A 22,203-nucleotide genomic window follows, 5' to 3' on the forward strand; every position below is an offset into this window, starting at 1 on the left:
CCGACAATTGGATATCAGATACGTTTTCATATCCTAAATACCTTTCTTTTGAGTCCCATATTGTCGTGATTGGTGTAAATATATGTTTGCTGGGTTTTAGAGTGGGACAGCCCCCCTAGGTACCCCATCCGAAATTTGGATACCAAATTTTTATTTCTAGGGTACTATATGAGAGCACACAAAATTTCGCTTAAATCGCACCACCTATCTCCGTGATCTGGCTTTCCTGAAAATTGGGAAAGGGAGAGGGTTCGCCCCCCTTCAGATATCTAAAAATGTAGTACCCTATTTTCACCACGAGGTCATAATGCACCATCTGTGAAAATTTCAAAAAAATCGGTTCAGCCGTTTCTGAGTCTATAAGGAACACACAAACAAACGCAAATTGATGTATAGCCATTTATTGGCAAATCTTTACCAAATATGCCGCATGAAAGACTTTTATTTATTAGTTATTTAATGTATTGGAAGTCATAATGTTGCAGTAAATTCCTAATTTTAGCAATTTCTAATAAAAGTTTGAGATTTATGGGCCAAGAAATAAAATCACAACATAGGCATATATGTATGGGAGCTATAGCTAAATATATGGCTTATACACAGTTTTCAATTAACTGCTCTCTCAAAAAGGATCTGCGCAAAATTTCAATTGGATAACTCTCTCTTCTTTCATGCTATAGTGATTTTATTTTATTAATAGACGGAAGGATATATTTTTGAAGCTGTTAAATCAGAAAAGTGGCTATATCAGGCAAAACGCAAAAATGTGCACAAATTCCTCTTAGTATATGATAAAGGGGACTTTGGTGATGATGTTTTACTTAAATTTTGGTCGGTGAAGCTAAGCGGCTATAGGGGAAGTATATCAAATTATTTTGAAATATCGGATGAAAAAAACAAATGGTTGTAAAGAAAAATTTTTGCCACTAACAAAAATTTTTATTTCAAAACCAAAACTTTGTAAAAATATATATTAAATAGAAAACAAAAATTTTTATATTTTATTTATTTAAATGAGTGCATAATGACGTAAAATTCTAAGAATATATATAGCTTTATAGAAACCAATTTGAGTAATTTCCATGTTGAATTTTGGACAGGTATAAACCACACTTACCGTCATTATATATTTCATTCATATTTTAGATTAAGATAGATCAATACGTGCTTAATGCAATTTTATAAGCTAAATTTTAACATATAAACCATGCTACATATCTAATTTCCAAATCGGTTAGTAACCTGATATAGCTCCCATATAAACCGATTTGATTTCTTGAGTCATTACAAACCGCAATTTTTGCCCGATTTGGCTGAAATTTTACATGTAGTGTTCTATTACGGCCTCCAATAACTTTAACAAGTACGGTCCAAATAGGTATTTTACCTGGTGTGGCTCCCATTTAAACCAATCTCTCGATTATCCTTGTTCGGTTCCTAGAAGCTTTAATTTTACTGGTCTGACAGAAGATTGTTTTGTAGAATAAAATTATGCCTTTCAAATTAATTTGGTTTGTATACATTTTTAGCAAAATCCATGGTAGCGGGTTCCCAAGATTCATACCGGTAGATCTAAAAGCGTTTTACTTGTTTCATCTAATAGTTGACGCTATTTGTTTTGTTCTTGGAGAAACAAAATGTGTCCAATAAATGTGTTTAATGTGAATACAAAATTAAGAATGTACGAATTTGACATAAATGGTAAAAAATGCTGGGTCAAATATTTGACAAATCTTAACGTACCTTAAGAATATGAAAAAAAGGGTATAGTGCAGTAAATGAGTCTTCGATTTTTTTCTTCCACAATTCTACACTTAAACTCAGTATGATGGGTCAAAAAGGGACGCTGTAAAGCCATAAGAGACTCTGGCGATTGAGTTACGCCAGTAGAAGCCCTGGCGAAGCCAGAACAGAGTTCTCATGTACGAAAAGATTAACGAATGGGCCAGCATGGAGCCTGACAAGGCCGAAAAAGACTTCGATTGTACGAAAAGTTTAAAGAATTGGCCTGACGAACTGACGAAGCCAAAAAATACTCTCGCCGAAATGCTAGAGCAATGCCATACGAATACTAAACGAGTTGATCAACAGGACCAATGCAGTGTTAGGTCGTCCCACAACGGCGTTGTGGGACGCAAAGGTAATTGAGGTTTTCGGTTAGTTGCGACCAAATTATCCACAACAACATCGCGACGAGCAAATGTACATTTGATTCGTAGGTGGTCTACTTTTTCCACGTCTTTTAACGATTGTAGTTAGCGAATAATTTTGTTATAAGCCAGCCGAAAATAGTATTAATGGCATCGAACAACGGCAACGGCTCTCGCTATTGCTCTGCGTAAAATTGTAAAATTTAATGATATTCGCCTTAACAGGCAAAACACTTAATTAAAAAATTCGGCAGAGCACGGCCGAGATTCGAACCTGTGCACGCGGAGCAGCAACGAGAGACGTTGCCGTTGTGTGGCGTTCGAAGCCATCAATACTACGGAAGAAGTGTAATTGCCACAGAAAAAAAGTCTATCATTACACAAAAACACATGCAATGGGAAAAAGTACAGCTTATAGACAGGGTTGTCGAGTGTGGTTCATGTGATAATTGTATCATAGATGTGTTTCGAAATTAATACCATTTAAATTAATACCATTTTGCGACCAACAAAATTGCGATTGATTACAAACAAACAATCCATAAAAACCTGATGGGAGCCTTATAATTTGCCATCGGCACAATTTAACTCATCGACACTAACCGTTTTTTAAAAAGTCCATATACCTTTCAAATGTTTCTTGGGTCTTCTCTCACAATTTGTTAAGCTTACTAGAGCGAATTTCAAAACTGAAAAAGTCGAGTTCCTATTCGTTAACACGTCTAAAAAGCGCGTTTAATTTAACAAAATCATCTGAAGTCCTAATAAAGTAGTTCAGAGGAGTTAAGGGCATACTGAACTAATGCTTTGAGAGGAATGATTGAAGTTAGTCAAATATCTTTAGGACAATCTATTAAAGATAGCTAAACCAAATGCAAATGTTCCATTAACGAACGAAGTAATTATCCACAAGAGAGAAATCAAGCTTTTTTCCAGGCATTTCAAAAGGAAAAACCGAAACAATCAATGGAAGTTATCAAACGAACTAGATTTTTGGGAAAAAACCACAAAATATCGAAATTGTATGTGTAAAGTCGAACAAACAATTAATAATGTGCACAACACATTTATAAATTTATGTAATGCGAATACGATAGATCTTTTGACGATAATGATCACAAACATTCATATATAAAAGAAATAATTATTATAGCTATTTGCGCTATATCCTATGATATGCAATCGAATACCACTAGAATTATACACAATTTGTCCCGAGTACTCGAAAATATCATAAACAAATTAAAAATTTTGTCGTACGATAAATGGAAGTTTGAACAAATTTGAGACCGATATTGTATAGGGTCCTTAATAACCGCGTGATCGATTTTTGTATTTCGATAATCGATAGCACGAAAAATTTAAGTGATCGGCAACAAAGTCAAAACTTATCAAAAGAAAACAAAAATAAATGCAATTCCATGTATTTGCAACTATATGCAAACAAAAAATTATGCACAAAATATTTAAAAAATTGTGGGAAAACGCGAAAAACAATACAGTCAATCATGTACATCGGCAATGTGTATTTATATGGTAGTGCAAAGTGTCATTACTGTTTTTTACGCGAAAACAATGAACAATGGGCACAAAAGAAAGCCGCAATGAAAAAATGTTTTACCGACAGCAATGCAATTCAATACCATGTGGAAACAAATGCACTTAACACAAAAATGCATAAACCACTGAGTTTTCCCGACTATCTCAACTAAAATAATTTTGCGACGAAGACAAAGCGCGAAATCAAATAAAACAAGTAAAAAGGCGTTAAGTTCGGCCGGGCCGAACTTTGGATACCCACCACCTCGGATATATATGTAAACCACCTTTCGTCGAAATCCGGTGCATAACTCATACCTTATGCGACATAGCAGCTATATCAATATATGTTCCGATTTGGACCAAATACTAATAAGTAAAACATTGTTCAATTGTATATAACAAAATATTGGTCTTTTTAGTAGCTATATCTTAAAATAAACCGATCTGAACTATATACGACACGGATATCGAAAAGCCTAACATAAGTCAGTGTGTCAAATTTCAGTGCAATCGGATTAAAAAAGCGCCTTTTTTTTGGGCCAAGACTTTAAATCAAGAGATCGGTCTTTTATGGGCCTAAGACCCTAATTTTGGAGGATCGGTCTATATGGCAGCTATATCCAAATCTGAACCGATCTAGGCCATATTGACGGAGGATGTCGAAGGGCCTAACACAACTCACTGTCCCAAATTTCAGCAAAATCGAAATGTGGCTGTTATGGGCCTAAGACCCTAAATCGGAGGATCGGTCTATATGGCAGCTATATCCAAATCTGAACCGATCTAGGCCATATTGACGGAGGATTTCGAAGGGCCTAACACAACTCGCTGTCCCAAATTTCAGCAAAATCGGATAATAAATGTGGCTTTTGTTGGCCTAAGACCCTAATTCGGATGATCGGTCTATTTGGCAGCTATATCCAAATGTGGACCGATCTGAGCCAAATTGGCGGGGGATGTCGAAGGGCCTAAGATAACTCACTGTCCCAAATTTCAGCAAAATCGGGTAATAAATGTGGCTTTTATTGGCCTAAGACCCTAAATCGGCGGATCTGTCTATATGGGGGCTATATCAAGATATAGTCCGATATAGCCCATCTTCGAACTTAACCTGCTTATGGACAAAAAAAAGAATCTGTGCAAAGTTGCAGCTCAATATCTCTATTTTTGAAGACTGTAGCGTGATTTCAACAGACAGACGGACAGACGGGCGGACGGACGGACATGTCCAGATCGTCTTAGATTTTTACGCTGATCAAGAATATATATACTTTATAGGGTCGGAAATGGATATTTCGATGTGTTGCAAACGGAATGACAAAATGAATATATGCCCATCCGTCGGTGGTGGGTATAAAAATCATTGAGGGCGATGCGAGACATTGTGAGACGACTTTTTGGGCGAGCGACCGCGATAGTTGTTTTTTTAAAGCGCGAACTCACTTTTGCAAAAAACAGTGCATTATACCTACCTTACGATTAATATACATTATACTAGCTGGACAGGGCCCGCTCCGCTGCACCTTCTTTCATCCTCTCCACCTTCACCTTCTTTCATCCATCCAAAGCGATGAAAGAGTCCTGTTGTGGGTTTTTAGGGGGTGGGGAAAGTTTGTCGCGCATATTGTGACCAAACGGCTGAATGTATTTTTAATGAAACTTCTATCAATCGAAAGATTTTTTTAGAGATGTATAGAATATATATGCAAATAAATTTTTCTCAACGAAAAGCCACGCAAATGAGGAAATAATTTGCAATTAAAGAAGATGCACAAACACAGCAAATTTTTGTTGGTTTTTTCCTAAAGCATTCCTTATTGGTGTGAATGTAAAGCCATAGGTGGTAAGAGTAAAATAAACAAATAATGCGAGAGAAAGAGTAAAGTGTTGTGGGCGCGTGGTGTGCGTGTGGCATGCAGCTCAGCCAATTCCTGACGACCCGGCTTTTTGTGGGGTCGTGCTAAAGCGTGCTAAGTTCGGCCGGGCCGAATCTTATATACCCTCCACCATGGAGCGCATTTGTCGAGTTCTTTTCCCGACATTTCTTCTTAGGCAAAAAAGGGGGCTCAAGAAGTAAAATAGAGAGATCGATTTATATGGAAGCTGTATCGGGCTATAGACCGATTCAGACCATAATAAACACGTATGTTAATGGTCATGAGAGGATCCGTTGTACATTTCATGTACATTTTGTACATGTAATTTCAGGCAAATCGGATAATAATTGCGACCTCTAGAGACTCAAGAAGTCAAGATCCGAGATCGGTTTATATAGCAGCTATATCAGGTTATGAACCGAATTGAATCATACTTAGTACAGTTGTTGGATATCATAACAAAACATGTCGTGCAAAATTTCATTCCAATCGGATAAGAATTGCGCTCTCTAGAGGCTCAAGAAGTCAAGACCCAAGATCGGTTTATATGGCAGCTATATCAAGTTATGAACCGATTTGAACCATACTTAGCACAGTTGTTAGAAGTGATACTAAAACACTATGTGCAAAATTTCAGTCAAATGGGATGAGAATTGCGCCCTCTAGAGGCTCAAGAAGTCTAGAGCCAATATCGGTTTATATGACAGCTATATCAGGTTATGAACCGAATTGAATCATACTTAGCGCAGTTGTTGGATATCATAACAAAACACGTCGTGCAAAATTTCATTCCAATCGGGTAAGAATGGCGCTCTCTAGAGGCTCAAGAAGTCAAGATCCCAGATCGGTTTATATGACAGCTATATCAGGTTATGAACCGAATTAAATCATACTTAGCACAGTTGTTGGATATCATAACAAAACACGTCGTGCAAAATTTCATTCCAATCGGATAAGAATCGCGCTCTCTAGAGGCTCAAGAAGTCAAGACCCAAGATCGGTTTATATGGCAGCTATATCAGGTTATAAACCGATTTAAACCATACTTAGCACAGTTGTTAGAAGTCATACTAGAACACTATGTGCAAAATTTCAATCAAATCGGATGAGAATTGCGCCCTCTAGAGGCTCAAGAAGTCAAGACCCAAGATCGGTTTATATGACAGCTATACCAGGTTATTAACCGATTTGAACCATACTTAGCACAATTGTTAGAAGTGATACTAAAGCACTATGTGCAAAATTTCAGTCAAATCGGATGAGAATTGCGCCCTCTAGAGACTCAAGAAGTCAAGACCCAAGATCGGTTTATATGGCAGCTATATCAAAACATGGACCGATATGGCCCATTTGCAATACCAACCGACCTACACTAATAAAAAGTATTTGTGCAAAATTTCAAGCCTTACTCCTTCGGAAGTTAGCGTGCTTTCGACAGACAGACGGACGGACGGACGGACGGACATGGCTAAATCGACATTAAATGTCGCGACGATCAAGAATATATACACTTTATGGGGTCTCAGACGAATATTTCGAGTAGTTACAAACAGAATGACGAAATTAGTATACCCCCCATCCTATGGTGGAGGGTATAAAAAATGTAACTGCAGTACAGGTCGTATGCAGTAGGTGGGTGGGTGAAAAAGACAGCCGGTTATGAATGATTCTGCTTAGTCAAAGTATCTTCCCAGTGGCGGAATTACATTTTTTGGAAGTCAATCTACCATCAGTCACAACTTCTCAAGATATGCATGCTATAACACATATTTTCGACTTTTTTCCCTTGAGCAAAAAAGCTCTTACATCTACCCGCACAACTTCTCAAAACTGTTGTTTTCAAATACCTGCTTATCGGCTCCAAAAGATGCAATACTTACCGCCCCTTCATATCTTAAAATAGAGCAGTAAACATGCCTCAATTTCAGCTCAAAATGAACCAATGCACATTAATTTTATTATTCTCTTCTGCGCTATATATAACAAGTAAAAGCGTGCTAAGTTCGGCCGGGCCGAATCTTATATACCCTCCACCATGGATCGCATTTGTCGAGTTCTTTTCCGGGCATCTCTTCTTTGGGAAAAAAGGATATAAGAAAAGATTTCCTCTGCTATTAGAGCGATATCAAGACATGGTCCGGTTTGGACCACAATTAAATTATATGTTGGATGCCTGTATAAAATGTCAGCCAATTCGAATAAGAATTGCGCCCTTTGGGGGCTCAAGAAGTAGAATAGAGAGATTGATTTATATGGGAGCTGTATCGGGCCATAGACCGATTCAGACCATAATAAACACGTATGTTGATGGTCATGAGAGAATACGTCGTACAAAATTTCAGGCAAATCGGATAATAATTGCGACCTCTAGAGGCTCAAGAAGTCAAGATCCTAGGTCGGTTTATATGGCAGCTATATCAGGTTATGGACCGATTTGAACTATACTTGGCACAGTTGTTGGATATCATAAGAAAACTCGTCGAGCCAAAATTCATTCAAATCGGATAAGAATTGCGCACTCTAAAGGCTCAAGAAGTCAAGACCCAAGATCGGTTTATATGACAGCTATATCAGGTTATGGATCGATTTGAACCATACTTGGCACAGTTGTTGGATATCATAAGAAAATACTACGAGCAAAATTTCATTCGAATCGGATAGGAATTGCGCACTCTAGAGGCTCAAGAAGTCAAGACCCAAGATCGGTTTATATGGCAGCTATATCAGGTTATGGACCGATTTGAACCATACTTGGCACAGTTGTTGAATATCATAAAAAAACACGTATTGCCAAAATTCATTCAAATGGGATAAGAATTGCGCACTCTAGAGGCTCAAGAAGTCAAGACCCAAGATCGGTTTATATGGCAGCTATATCAAAACATGGACCGATATGGCCCATTTACAATACCAACCGACCTACACTAATAAGAAGTATTTGTGCAAAATTTCAAGCGGCTAGCTTTACTCCTTCGGAAGTTAGCGTGCTTTCGACAGACAGACGGACGGACATGGCTAGATCGACATAAAATGTCACGACGATCAAAAATATATATACTTTATGGGGTCTCAGACGAATATTTCGAGTAGTTACAAACAGAATGACGAAATTAGTATACCACCCATCTTATGGTGGAGGGTATAAAAATTACGCGTGATTTACTGACTGACAGATCACTGCCAGCCTAAAAGGCTTAAGCTAGAATTATGAAATTTTGCACGAATGTTGCTCTTAGGTCTTCGACGCGGAATAAGATTGGATTTGTCAATATCTGTTCGTTAAGATGCTAAATAGTACCAATATATTTCGAAATGGTGCATTTTTGTGCGGTGTGAACGGAAAGTGGTGGGAGAATGATTTTGGACTCAAATTAAAAAGCTATTGAAAAATTGGATTATTGAAAAAAATCCTCCAAAATAGTACCGAAAGTGGGAGAAATAGTACTTTTAGTGCGGCAATAGTGTGCTATTTGGTACTTTCTTTGTAAATTGAGATAGAGCTCTGAATTTTGAGACTTAAGTATACCATGGCAAACTTAATTGGATGATTAGAAGAGTTTTTGAAAATTTTAACATTTAGGAACTAAAACAAGTACTAACAATTTACGAATTCAGAAATTTGTCTTAAAAGACCTCTGCTACAAAATAATGGGGATAAAAAAAATGCAATTGAAAAATAGTACTGGTAATCGGAGAAAACGTACGTTTAGTCCGCAATTGGTACCATTTGGTACTTTCTTAACAGAAGGAAATAGAAGCCTAAAATTTGGCGCGTAGGTACAACTAGGAAATAGGTGATGGGTGACTAAATAATCTATTCACAACTCGAAAATGTTGGTACCAAAATTGGTATCATTTGGTACTTTCCTTACAGATGGAGTTACAGGTCTAAAATTTGACATGTAGCTACGACTAGCAAAAATATGATGGGTGACTAGGTTTGATTGAAAAGAGGATGCGGATATTCATCCGCTTCATGCCATTATGGACATACACCTAAGCCAGTAATTGGCTTGTTGTGCGTTCTAAATATTAAAAGGTAACCTCGAAAAACAAAATTTAAGTCAGAAATTCCGTGCTACTTACAAAATCCCTACTTGTTTTTCATACCACCCCCCTTAATTGGTTTATGTCTGGTATTGTGTCCTCACCTAAGTGCCAGTGTCTGTTAGCTACAAAAGCCTCGCAATGACATAGGAAATGCTTCAACGTCTCATCATCTTACCCACATGCCCTACACATGCTATCACTTGCCGTACAGATTTTGCATAAGTGAGCTTATAGTCCTATGTGTCCTGTTATGAAACCGAAAGCTAAACCGACCTACAGGTTCCTTGCTTTCAGCAATAGCCTCGTCATCTCATCCGGATCTCCCCATAGGATTTTCATGTTCCTACCGATCGTTTCGCTATTATATGCGCATTCCGATCGTTTCGCTCTTTACTCGGACTGCGTCAATTCGAAAGGCTTCAGGTTAACCAAGTTTATTGACTGCAGTCCTCTGGACTGACAAATCGTCTGCTTATTCATTCCCCCTTACACTGCTATGGCCCGGCACCCAAACGATGCGGATCGTTATGGGTGACAAAATGTTCTATTAGTGCATATTGGTATCAAAAAGTGCTAAATACTAAGAAATAGCTTATCTTCGACTACATCGAGCGGTGATAGCTAAAACTAAGCAACTTGATACGAATTATCAGTCTTCACAAAAATACGATATCTCGTAATAAATCGTACCAGGAGTAGAAGAAAACTTACTAATTGTAGTGTGATTGGTACCTTCAAAGCATATATTAGGCGACTAGAAGACCTTTTTGAAAATCGTACATATAGGTATCTAAACATTCAAAATAGAAGATTTTTTGACATTCATTCATTTAATTTCTAAAACGCAGAAAATGGTAATCTTATGCACAGTGGGATAAAGCTCTAAAATTTGAGATGCAGTTACACCTTGGCAGTACATTGTGTGTAACTAGATTTTTTTTAAATTTTTACATTTAGGTATTAAAACGTACAAAATGGCACTTTCCTTGTGTATTGAGCTTGTGCTCTGAAATTCGGGATACAGTTACACTTTGACAGTATGTATTGAGTGACTAGAAGATATTTCTGATATTCGTATATTTATGTACTAAAACGAACATCATTGAATTTTTATGGAGCTAGACTCTGCAGTAACACTATTTAATTTTCAAATCATGGGTTTTCAAATTTGTAGACTTAAGCTGAGTATTCTGTTCAGCTTTTCAGGCGGAATGTTGGCAAACTCCATATAAAAAAAACTTTGGCGAAACGTTGGCTAAAAATAGGCGGAAAAGTAGTACTCTGCTTATAGCGAGGAAAATGGCAAAAAGCTACTATAGTGGCAACATTTAAAACTATTGCCGGCATCATTTTTGTTTGTTTTATTGGTTTTAGTGGTTCCTGTTTTTATTTATTTGAGAAAAAGTTTTTAAAACAGAGAAAACAATAAGTGCAGATAAAGAAACGAGTTTTGGTATGCAAACAAAAACATTTGATTGCTGTCAAATTTCGCTCGAGAAAAATCGAAAATTTCAGAGGCTATTCCGAAGTAGAATAGAATACCAACCCTTAGACGAAGAAATAAATAAACAAACAAACATTATTTTTGTTATTTTCATAAATTTATTTATTTCAAATTAATTAATTAATTAATGAAAGTACCATTTTGTATGTTTTAGTACCCACACGCACGAATTGAAAACAAATTTTCCAGCCGCCCTATATTTAATGTGAAGGTGAACCCGATTTTAAATTGTGAGTGCTTAGAACCTATGTATATGTACGACTTTGAAAAAAATCTTTCGATCGCCCAAAACTTGTCGTCAAGGTATAGATGTATCCCAATTTTGAGAGCTTTATCTTACTCCGTAAAGAATGTATCATTTTGTGCGTTTGAGTAACTTAATGCACGAATAAAAAATATCTTTCAGTCGCCCAACATATGCTTTCAAGGTACAAATTAGACCAAAATTAGTACGTTTTCTTCCATAAGTCGTATTGTGGTCAAGACTGCGATACTGTTTGTCAAATTGCTTAATTTTAGCTATTCCCATTCCCATTCGCTGTAGACAGAGATGAGCTCTTGTGTATTAATTTACATTTTCTGCTACAACAATGTTCGAATTTTAAATAGATCATTTAGTCACCCATCATATTTTTCCTCGTTGCATCTACATGCCAAATTTAAGACCTCTAGCTACATCTATAAAGAAATAACCAAATGGTACCTATTTTGGTACCAAAATGTTCGATTTTTAATTAGATTACTTAGGCACCCTTCATATTTTTCCTAATTGTACCTACATGCCAAGTTTCAGATCTGTAGCTCCATCAGTAAAGAAAGTATCAAATAGTGCCAATTTTGGTACCAAAATGTTCGAATTTTAAATAGATCATTTCGTCATCCTTCACATTTTTCCTCGTTGTATCTACCTGCTAAATTTCAGACCTGTAGCTACATCTGTAAAGAAATAACCAACGATCATATTTTTCTTCGTTGTACCTACATGCCAAATTTCAGACCTCTAGCTCCATCTGTAAAGAAATAACCAAATGGTACCTATTTTGGTACCAAAATGTTCGATTTTTAATTAGATTATTTAGGCACCCTCCTTGTTTTTCCTAATTGTACCTACATGCCAAGTTTTAGATCTGTAGCTCCATCAGTAAAGAAAGTACCAAATAGTACCAATTTTGGTACCAAAATGTTCGAATTTTAAATAGATCATTTCGTCATCCTTCATATTTTTCTTCGTTGTATCTACCTGCTAAATTTCAGACCTGTAGCTACAAAATGTTCGATTTTTAATTAGATTATTTAGCCACCCATCATATTTTTCTTCCTTGTACCTACATGCCAAATTTCAGACCTCTAGCTCCATCTGTAAAGAAATAACCAAATGGTACCTATTTTAGTACCAAAATGTTCGATTTTTAATTAGATTATTTAGGCATCCTTCATCTACCTGCTAAATTTCAGACCTGTAGCTTTTTAATTAGTTTATTTAGACATCCTTCATATTTTTCCTCGTTGTATCTACCTGCTAAATTTCAGACCTGTAGCTACATCTGTAAAGAGAGAACAAAATGGTACCGATTTTCGTACCAAAATTTACGAATTTTGAGTAGATAATTTTGCTACCCATCATATTTTTCCTAGGTATACCAACATGCCAAGTTTCAGACCTGTAGCTCCATCTATAAAGAAAATGCCAAATGGTACCAAGTTTGGTGACAAAATGTTCGAATTTTAAACAGATCATCATATTTTTCCTCGTTGAATCTACATGCCAAATTTCGGACCTGTGTAGCTAAAGAAAGTACTAAATGGTACCAGTATTGCTGTCAAAATGTACGCATTTTAAATAGATCAATTAATCGACCATATATATTTCCTAGTTCTACCGACATGCAAATTTTCAGACCTCTAGCTCCATCTGTAAGGAAAGTACCAAATGGTACCAATTGCGGTACTAAACGTACGTTTTCTCTCATTACCAGAACTCTTTTTAAATTTGTCCTTTTCAGCAGATGTCTTTTAAGAAACATTTCTAAATTCTAGCTCTATCCATCCACCCTGTACAAAGCTCACCTATTTCGAAAATTTTTGGTAGTTTTTTTAGTACATGAATGTACAAATTTCTAAAAACTTTTCTAGTCATCCAGTTAAGTTTGCCATTATGTATCTAAGTTCCCAAATTCAGAGCTTAATTTTCAAAGAAAGTATCAAATAGTACCAATTCCCACTTCCGGTACTGTTTTGGAAAATGTTTGCCACCAAATCTTATTATTTCAAGACGCTCTTTAATTCGAGCCCAAAATCATAATTTTAGATTAATCCATTCATGCAGGGTAAATACACACAATTACGTCCTTTTTGGTTCTTATTAGTAAAGGGTGATTTTTTTGAGGTTAGGATTTTCATGCATTAGTATTTGACAGATCACGTGGGATTTCAGACATGGTGTCAAAGAGAAAGATGCTCAGTATGCTTTGACATTTCATCATGAATAGACTTACTAACGAGCAACGCTTGCAAATCATTGAATTTTATTACCAAAATCAGTGTTCGGTTCGAAATGTGTTCAAATTTTGACAAATTTTGTTCAGCGATGAGGCTCATTTCTGGTTGAATGGCTACGTAAATAAGCAAAATTGCCGCATTTGGAGTGAAGAGCAACCAGAAGCCGTTCAAGAACTGCCCATGCATCCCGAAAAATGCACTGTTTGGTGTGGTTTGTACGCTAGTGGAATCATTGGACCGTATTTTTTCAAAGATGCTGTTGGACGCAACGTTACGGTGAATGAACACATTTCGAACCGAACACTGATTTTGGTAATAAAATTCAATGATTTGCAAGCGTTGCTCGTTAGTAAGTCTATTCATGATGAAATGTCAAAGCATACTGAGCATCTTTCTCTTTGACACCATGTCTGAAATCCCACGTGATCTGTCAAATACTAATGCATGAAAATCCTAACCTCAAAAAAATCACCCTTTACCTAAACGTATGAATATCACCAAATCCCGCCTTATCCCGTCCCTATGACCGAATACCAACATTTGTGCAAAATTTCATGATTCTACCTTTAGCCGACGAGCAGTCAGTCAGTCATGCTACTTTTTTATATATTTGGATGAAAATGAATAAAACAAACAAGTAAAAAGGCGTTAAGTTCGGCCGGGCCGAACTTTGGATACCCACCACCTCGGGTATATATCTAAACCACCTTTCATCAAAATCCGGTGAAAATTGCATACCTTTTGTCCCATAGCAGGTATATCGAAATATATCTAACAAGTAAAAGCGAGCTAAGTTCGGCCGGGCCGAATCTTATATACCCTCCACCATGGATCGCATTTGTCGAGTTCTTTTCCCGGCATCTCTTCTTAGGCAAAACAGGATATAAGAAAAGATTTGCTCTGCTATTAGAGCGATATCAAGATATGGTCCGGTTTGGACCACAATTAAATTATATGCTGGAGACCTGTGTAAAATGTCAGCCAATTCGAATAAAAATTGCGCTCTTTATGAGTCAAAAAGCAAAATAGAGAGATCGATTTATATGGGAGCTGTATCGGGCTATGGACCGAATCAGACCATAATAAACACGTATGTTGATGGTCATGAAAGAATCCGTCGTAAAATTTCAGGCTAATCGGATGATAATTGCGACCTCTAGAGGCTCAAGAAGTCAAGATCCCAGATCGGTTTATATGGCAGCTATATCAGGTTATGAACCGACTTGTATTTTACTTGACATAGTTGTTGAAAGTAACAATAAAAAACGTCTTTTGCGAAATTTCAGCCAAATCGGATAGGAATTGCGCCCTCTAGAAGCTCAAGAAGTCAAGTCCCCAGATCTGTGCAATGACAGCTATATCAGGTTATGTACCTATTTGAACCATATTTGGCACAGTTGTTGGATATCATAACAAAATACTACGTGTCAAAATTCATTCAAATCGGATAGGAATTGCGCCCTCTAGCGGCTCAAGAAGTGAAGACCCAAGATCGGTTTATATGACAGCTATATAAGGTTATGGACCGATTTGAACCATACTTGGCACAGTTGTTGGATATCGTAACAAAACACGTCGTGCAAAATTTCATTCCAATCGGATAAGAATTGCGAGCTCTAGGCGCTCAAGAAGTCAAGACCACAGATCGGTCTATGGCAGCTATATCAGGTTATGGACCGATTTGAACCATACTTGGCACAGTTGTTGGATATAATAACGAAACACGTCGTGCAAAATTTCATCCCAATCGGATAAGAAATGCGCACTCTAGAGGCTCAAGAAGTCAAGACCCAAGATCGGTTTATATGGCAGCGTTATCAAAACATGGACCGATATGGCCCATTTACAATACCAATCGACCTACACTAATAAGAAGTATTTGTGCAAAATTTCAAGCGGCTAGCTTTACTCCTTCGGAAGTTAGCGTGCTTTCGACAGACAGACGGACGGACGGACGGACAAACGGACATAAAATTATACGACGATCAAGAATATATATACTTTATGGGGTCTCAGACGAATATTTCGAGTAGTTACAATCAGAATGTCGATATTAGTATACCCCCCATCTTATGGTGGAGGGTATAAAAATAAACCGATCTGAACTATATACAACACGGATGTCTACAAACCTAACATAAGTCACTGTGTCAAATTTCAGAGAAATCGGATTTCAAATGTGCCTTTTATGGGGCCAAGACTTTAAATCGAGAAATAGGTCTATATGGCAGCTATATCCAAATCTGGACCGATCTGGGCCAAATTGACGAAAGATGTCGAAGGGCCTAACACAACTCAATGTCTAAAATTTCAGCAAAATCGCATAATAAATGTGGCTTTCATGGGACTAAGAACCTAAATCTGAGGATCGGTTTATATGGCAGCTATATCCAAATCTGGACCGATCTGGGCAAAATTAACGAAGGACGTTCGGGAGCCTAATACAATTCTCTGTTCCAAATTTCAGCAAAATCGGATTATAAATGTGGCTTTTATAGGCCTTAGACCCTAAATCGGCCGATCGGTCTATATGGGGGCTATATCAAGATATAGTCTGATATAGCCCATCTTCGAATTAAACCTGCTTATGGACAAAAAACAAACCTGTGCAAAATTTCAGCTCAATATCCCTATTTTTAAAAACTGTAGCGTGATTTCAACAGACAGACGGACGGACATGTCTAGATCGTCTTAGATTTTTACGCTGATCAATATATATATATATATATATATATATATATATATATATATATATATATATATATATATATATATATATATATATATATATATATATATATATATATATATATATATATATATATATTATATATATTCTTGATCAGCGTAAAAATCTAAGACGATCTAGACAGTTCCGTCCGTCTGTCTGTTGAAATCACGCTACAGTCTTCAAAAATTGAGATATTGAGCTGAAACTTTGCGCAGATTCTTTTTTTGTCTATATGCAGGTTAAGTTCGAAGATGGGCCAAATTGGACTATATCTAGATATAGCCCCCATATAGACCGATCCTCCGATTTAGGGTCTTAGACCCATAAAAGCCACATTTATTATCCGATTTTGCTGAAATTTGGGACAGTGAGTTGTGTTAGGCCCCTTACATCCTCCGTCAATTTGGCTCAGGTCGGTCCAGATTTGTGTATAGCTGCCATATAGACCGATCCTCCGATTTAGGGTCTTAGGCTCATAAAAGCCACATTTATTATCCGATTTTGCTGAAATTTGGCACAGTGAGTTGTGTTAGGCCCTTCGACATCATTTGTCGATTTGGCTCAGATCGGTCCAGATTTGGATATAGCTGCCATATAGAACGATCCTCCGATGTAGGGTCTTAGACCCATAAAAGCCACATTTATTATCCGATTTTGCTGAAATTTGGGACAGTGAGTTGTCTTAGGCCCTTCGACATCCTTTGTCAATTTGTCTCAGATCGGTTCAGATTTGGACATAGCTGCCATATTGACCGATCTCTCGATTTGAGGTTTTGAGCCCATAAAAGGCGCGTTTACTGTCCGATGTCGCCGAAATTTGGGACAGTGAGTTGTGGTAAAACTTTCGATATTATTTTTCAATTTGGCTCAGATCGGTCCAGATTTGGATATAGCTGCAATATAGACCTATCTCTTGATTTAAGGTTTTGGGGCCATAAAAGGCGCATTTATTGCCCGATTTCGCCGAAATTTGGCACAGTGAGTTGTGTTAAGCTCTTCGACATTTATCTGTAACTTGGTCGAAATCGGTCCAGATTTGGATATAGCTGCCATATAGACCTATATCTTGATGAAAAGCCTTGGCGCAATAAAAGGCGCATTTATAATCCGATTTCACTGAAATTTGACACAGTGACGTATGTTAGGCTTTTCGACATCCGTGTCGTTTATGGTTCAGACCGGTTTATTTTTAGATATAGCTACTAAAAAGAGCAAAATTTTGTTTTATACAGTTGAACAATGACTTTTACTTATTAGTATTTGGTCCAAATCGGAACATATTTCGATATAGTTGCTATGGGTCATAAGGTATGCATTTTTCCCCGGATTTGACGAAAGGTGGTTTACATATATACCCGAGGTGGTGGGTATCCAAAGTTAGGCCCGGCCGAACTTAACGCCTTTTTACTTGTTTAATATTTGGATGAAAATGAATAAAACAAAAAATAACAATAAAAGTGTAGAAATCACTTTTAAAAAATTTGTTTAATGAGAACTATATAAAAAATTGCGCCGAATTTTCTAAAATTACTTTTAAGAAAAAATAAAACAGAAAAAATGTCCAGCTGCGGGAATCGATCTGGGTTTGCGGTATAAATGGGGTCAGATTGTAAAGGGTGATTTTTTTGAGGTTAGGATTTTCATGCATTAGTATTTGACAGATCACGTGGGATTTCAGACATGGTGTCAAAGAGAAAGATGCTCAGTATGCTTTGACATTTCATCATGAATAGACTTACTAACGAGCAACGCTTGCAAATCATTGAATTTTATTACCAAAATCAGTGTTCGGTTCGAAATGTGTTCATTCACCGTAACGTTGCGTCCAACAGCATCTTTGAAAAAATACGGTCCAATGATTCCACCAGCGTACAAACCACACCAAACAGTGCATTTTTCGGGATGCATGGGCAGTTCTTGAACGGCTTCTGGTTGCTCTTCACTCCAAATGCGGCAATTTTGCTTATTTACGTAGCCATTCAACCAGAAATGAGCCTCATCGCTGAACAAAATTTGTCGATAAAAAAGCGGATTTTCTGCCAACTTTTCTAGGGCCCATTCACTGAAAATGATTTGCAAGCGTTGCTCGTTAGTAAGTCTATTCATGATGAAATGTCAAAGCATACTGAGCATCTTTCTCTTTGACACCATGTCTGAAATCCCACGTGATCTGTCAAATACTAATGCATGAAAATCCTAACCTCAAAAAAATCACCCTTTACATGAGCATATACCCTTGCCGTATTGCACGCACCTACGTATGCCTGCAAACTGCAATGAATGGGTATGTTGTCTACTACAATTTTGTTGTTAAGTTAAAGTAAACCTTTTGCCGTTCACTGTATTAATTGTGTGTTGGCTGAGTTGGTAGAGTATGCGCTTTGCATTTGAAGGGACCTAATTTCAAATCACGCTGGCAGCAAAAAGTCAACTTCAAACAAGTAAAAGCGTGCTAAGTTCGGCCGGGCCGAATCTTATATACCCTCCACCATGGATCGCATTTATCGAGTTCTTTTCCCGGCATCTCTTCTTATGCAAAAAAGGATATAAGAAAAGATTTGCTCTGCTATTAGAACGATATCAAGATATGGTCCGGTTTGGACCACAATTAAATTATATGTTGGAGACCTGTGTAAAATGTCAGCCAATTTGAATAAGAATTGCGCCCTTTGGGGGCTCAAAAAGTAAAATGGAGAGATCGATTTATATGGGAGCTGTATCGGGCTATAGACCGATTCAGACCATAATAAACGCGTACGTTGACGGTCATGAGAGAATATGTCGTACAAAATTTCAGGCAAATCGGATAATAATTGCGACCTATAGAGGCTCAAGAAGTCAAGATCCCAGATCGGTTAATATGACAGCTATATCAGGTTATGAACCGATTTGAACCCCATTTGGTACAGTTGTTGGATATCATAACAAAACACGTCGTGCTAAAATTCATTCAAATCGGATAAGAATTGCGCCCTCTAGAGGCTCAAGAAGTCAAGACCCAAGATCGGTTTATATGACAGCTATATAAGGTTATGGACCGAATTTAACCATACTTGGCACAGTTGTTGGATATAATAACAAAACACGTCGTGCAAAATTTCATTCCAATCGGATAAGAATTGCGCACTCTAGAGGCTCAAGAAGTCAAGACCCAAGATCGGTTTATATGGCAGCTATATCAGGTTATGAACCGATTTTAACCATACTTGGCACAGTTGGTGGATATCATAACAAAACACGTCGTGCAAAATTTCATTCCAATCGGATAAGAATTGCGCACTCTAGAGGCTGAAGAAGTCAAGACCCAAGATCGGTTTATATGGCAGCTATATCAGGTTATGGACCGATTTTAACTATACTTGGCACAGTTGGTGGAAATCATAACACTCACTTAGACGTTTTTATCCATTGTGATACCACAGGAACAGAAGAAAGAAGATGCCTTCTAGTTGCTACCGTTAAACCATCCATATCGCTTTAAAAAGCCCAATAATTTGCGAATGTTCCCATCCGCTAAATCAAACAGATGCTCAAAGAAATGAGAACCGAAAGTGGAACTCCTTCTAACAGCTAGTGCCGGTGGCACACACAGAAGGTGTTCTATAGTCCGATGTCCTCACAGCTTCTGCAAAAGACTTTGCTGGCAACCTTCGGTCTGTCAGCATGTTTTCCGATTAGACCGTGATCTGTCATAAAGAACACAGTGACTGAGACGTCTGCTTTAGCCAATGACAGCAAAGCAGTAGACCTCTTCAAGTCTAGATTAGGCCACATAGTTTTAGAATGGTCACAGCCCCCTCTTTGTGACCATCTCTCATTCGTTGTCCTTCGGGTCTGGTCCTGAAAACTTAGCAGTAGAAATCTTCAAGTCTAGATTAGGCCACATAGTTTTAGAATGCTCACAGCCCCCTCTTTGTGACCATCTCTCATTCGTTGTCCTTCGGGTCTGGTCCTGAAAACTTAGCTTACATGTCGCTAGAGGCATACCCACAGATTCCAGTATCCCTGGAATGTGTGGGGTAGTCCCTAGTCTCGCAAGCTCATCCTCTTTACAATTCCCTGGGATATCTCTGTGGCCGGCACCCAGAACAGGTGAATTTTGAACTGTTCAGCCATCTCGTTGAGAGATCTGCGACAGTCGAGAGGGGTTTTTGTGTTCAGAAATACGTTCTCCAGGGATTTAATGGCTGCCTGGCTGTCTGAGAAGATATTTATAGCAATTGTCGTACTGACATTATATCTTAGCCATTCCACCACTTCGTTAATACCAAGGACCTCTGCTTGATACACACTGCAGTGGTCGGGTAACCTTTTCGATATGACCCGTTCTAGATCTTTAGAGTACACCCCAAAGCCCACCTGGTGTTTAGTTTGGAACCATCTGTATAGAAGTCTATGTAACTTCTGTTACCAAGGATATCGTAGTTCCAATCGGTTCTATCAGGAATAGTGGTACAGTAATTTTTATTAGAAAGCGGCTCAGGTAGGGTGTAATCCACACTGCCTGGAACATCGAACATTGTATCAAGGAAAACACAGTGTCCGTAGCCACCACATGACCAATGAGAAAGCTTCCTTAACCCAATACTGAAAACTGCGGTATATATGCATCACACGCGGTCTAAACCTCTAAATTTTGACAATGGCTCTCTTGCAGGTGTATAGGGCAATAGTGGACTTTCTTGCCCCTTCCAAAGTTTTGGATTTGAAGTTAAATTTTCTGTCCAGCAATACACTCAGGTATTTTGCGCTTTCTGCAAATGGAATATTCTCTCCCCTAAGGAGACAGGTTCCACTGTAGGCAACTTGTATCTCCTGCTGAAAAGAACGACTTCTGTCTTGCACGGATTTATACCTAGACTACTTTCGGTAGCCCTTTTTGCTGTTGCTCGTAGGACTCCCTGATGTATATCTCTTAAAGTGCTGGGAAACATTCCCCTAACCGCAATTGCCACGTCATCAGCATACGCGACCACTTTTACCACTTTTTCTTTCAGAGACAATAATATATTGTTAATGGCTATAATCCAAGTAGAGGAGACAGTACACCTTGAGGTGCGATGGGTCATCTTTTTATAGATCCACAGATCTTTTAGTAAGTAAGTTATTAGTAAACTTTCTTACGGTAGAGTTGATGCCTTGAAACTCCAACTCCTTCATGATTGACGCCGGTTTTACATTATTGAAAGCACCATGTCAAGAAATGCTACCACTGTATATTCCTTGACAGCGAGAGAACCCTCTATGTAGCCGACTAGGTCGTGAAAGGGGCTCTTGTGGCTTTTGTTCTGTTGAAGGGTTTTCTGCAGTCCACCCTAAGATCAACCAGCTCTGGGGTCCACCATGGCGGTCGTTGTTTGCCCCTTTTCTTGGCACTAGGGCATACTGACACAAGCGAGTCATTCAGGACCTTCGAGATCCGCTTGACCACTATGTCTATATCCTCCGTAGTTTCCACTTCCTTTTCTGGTCTAGAAGGGAAAGACGTGCAGAATTTGTACCGAAATTTGTCCCAATCCGCCTTTCTTCTGTTTCGCCGAGGGACCACTACTACAGTATTTTCTCAAAGGCTGAAACTAATATAACGATGATCAGAGAAGCAGTGGTCATCCAACACTTCCCTGTCGCATATTGTTCCACATATACCTTCCGATACAATGGTAATATCTAGTACCTCCTGCCAGTTCCTGGTAATAAAGGTCAGTTTATCCCCCTCATTACAAATAGCCCGATTGCAACTTATAATATACTTAGCTGAAACGGGCCCGCTCCGCTTCGCCTTCTTTTACTTTATACGGAGCAAAATTTTCCTTTGAATATTTATTTTCGACAATTAAATAGCTTTTAGTG

The 22,203-nt window shown here is 37.9% G+C and overlaps 1 protein-coding gene across 1 annotated transcript in view; it reads left to right on the forward strand.

The window, feature by feature from the left end:
* Window positions 1-1,920: 1,920 nt before the first annotated feature.
* LOC131996766 (uncharacterized) overlaps window positions 1,921-22,203 on the forward strand; it is a 71,174-nt gene continuing 50,891 nt past the window's right edge. The window contains exon 1 of the mRNA XM_059366673.1: window positions 1,921-2,140. Within this exon, the coding sequence (XP_059222656.1) occupies window positions 1,921-2,140 (220 nt within the window). The remainder of the gene's footprint in view (window positions 2,141-22,203) is intronic.

Source organism: Stomoxys calcitrans, chromosome 1 (genome assembly GCF_963082655.1).
Source record: "Stomoxys calcitrans chromosome 1, idStoCalc2.1, whole genome shotgun sequence".
In the NCBI taxonomy this organism is placed as follows: Eukaryota; Metazoa; Arthropoda; class Insecta; order Diptera; family Muscidae; genus Stomoxys; species Stomoxys calcitrans.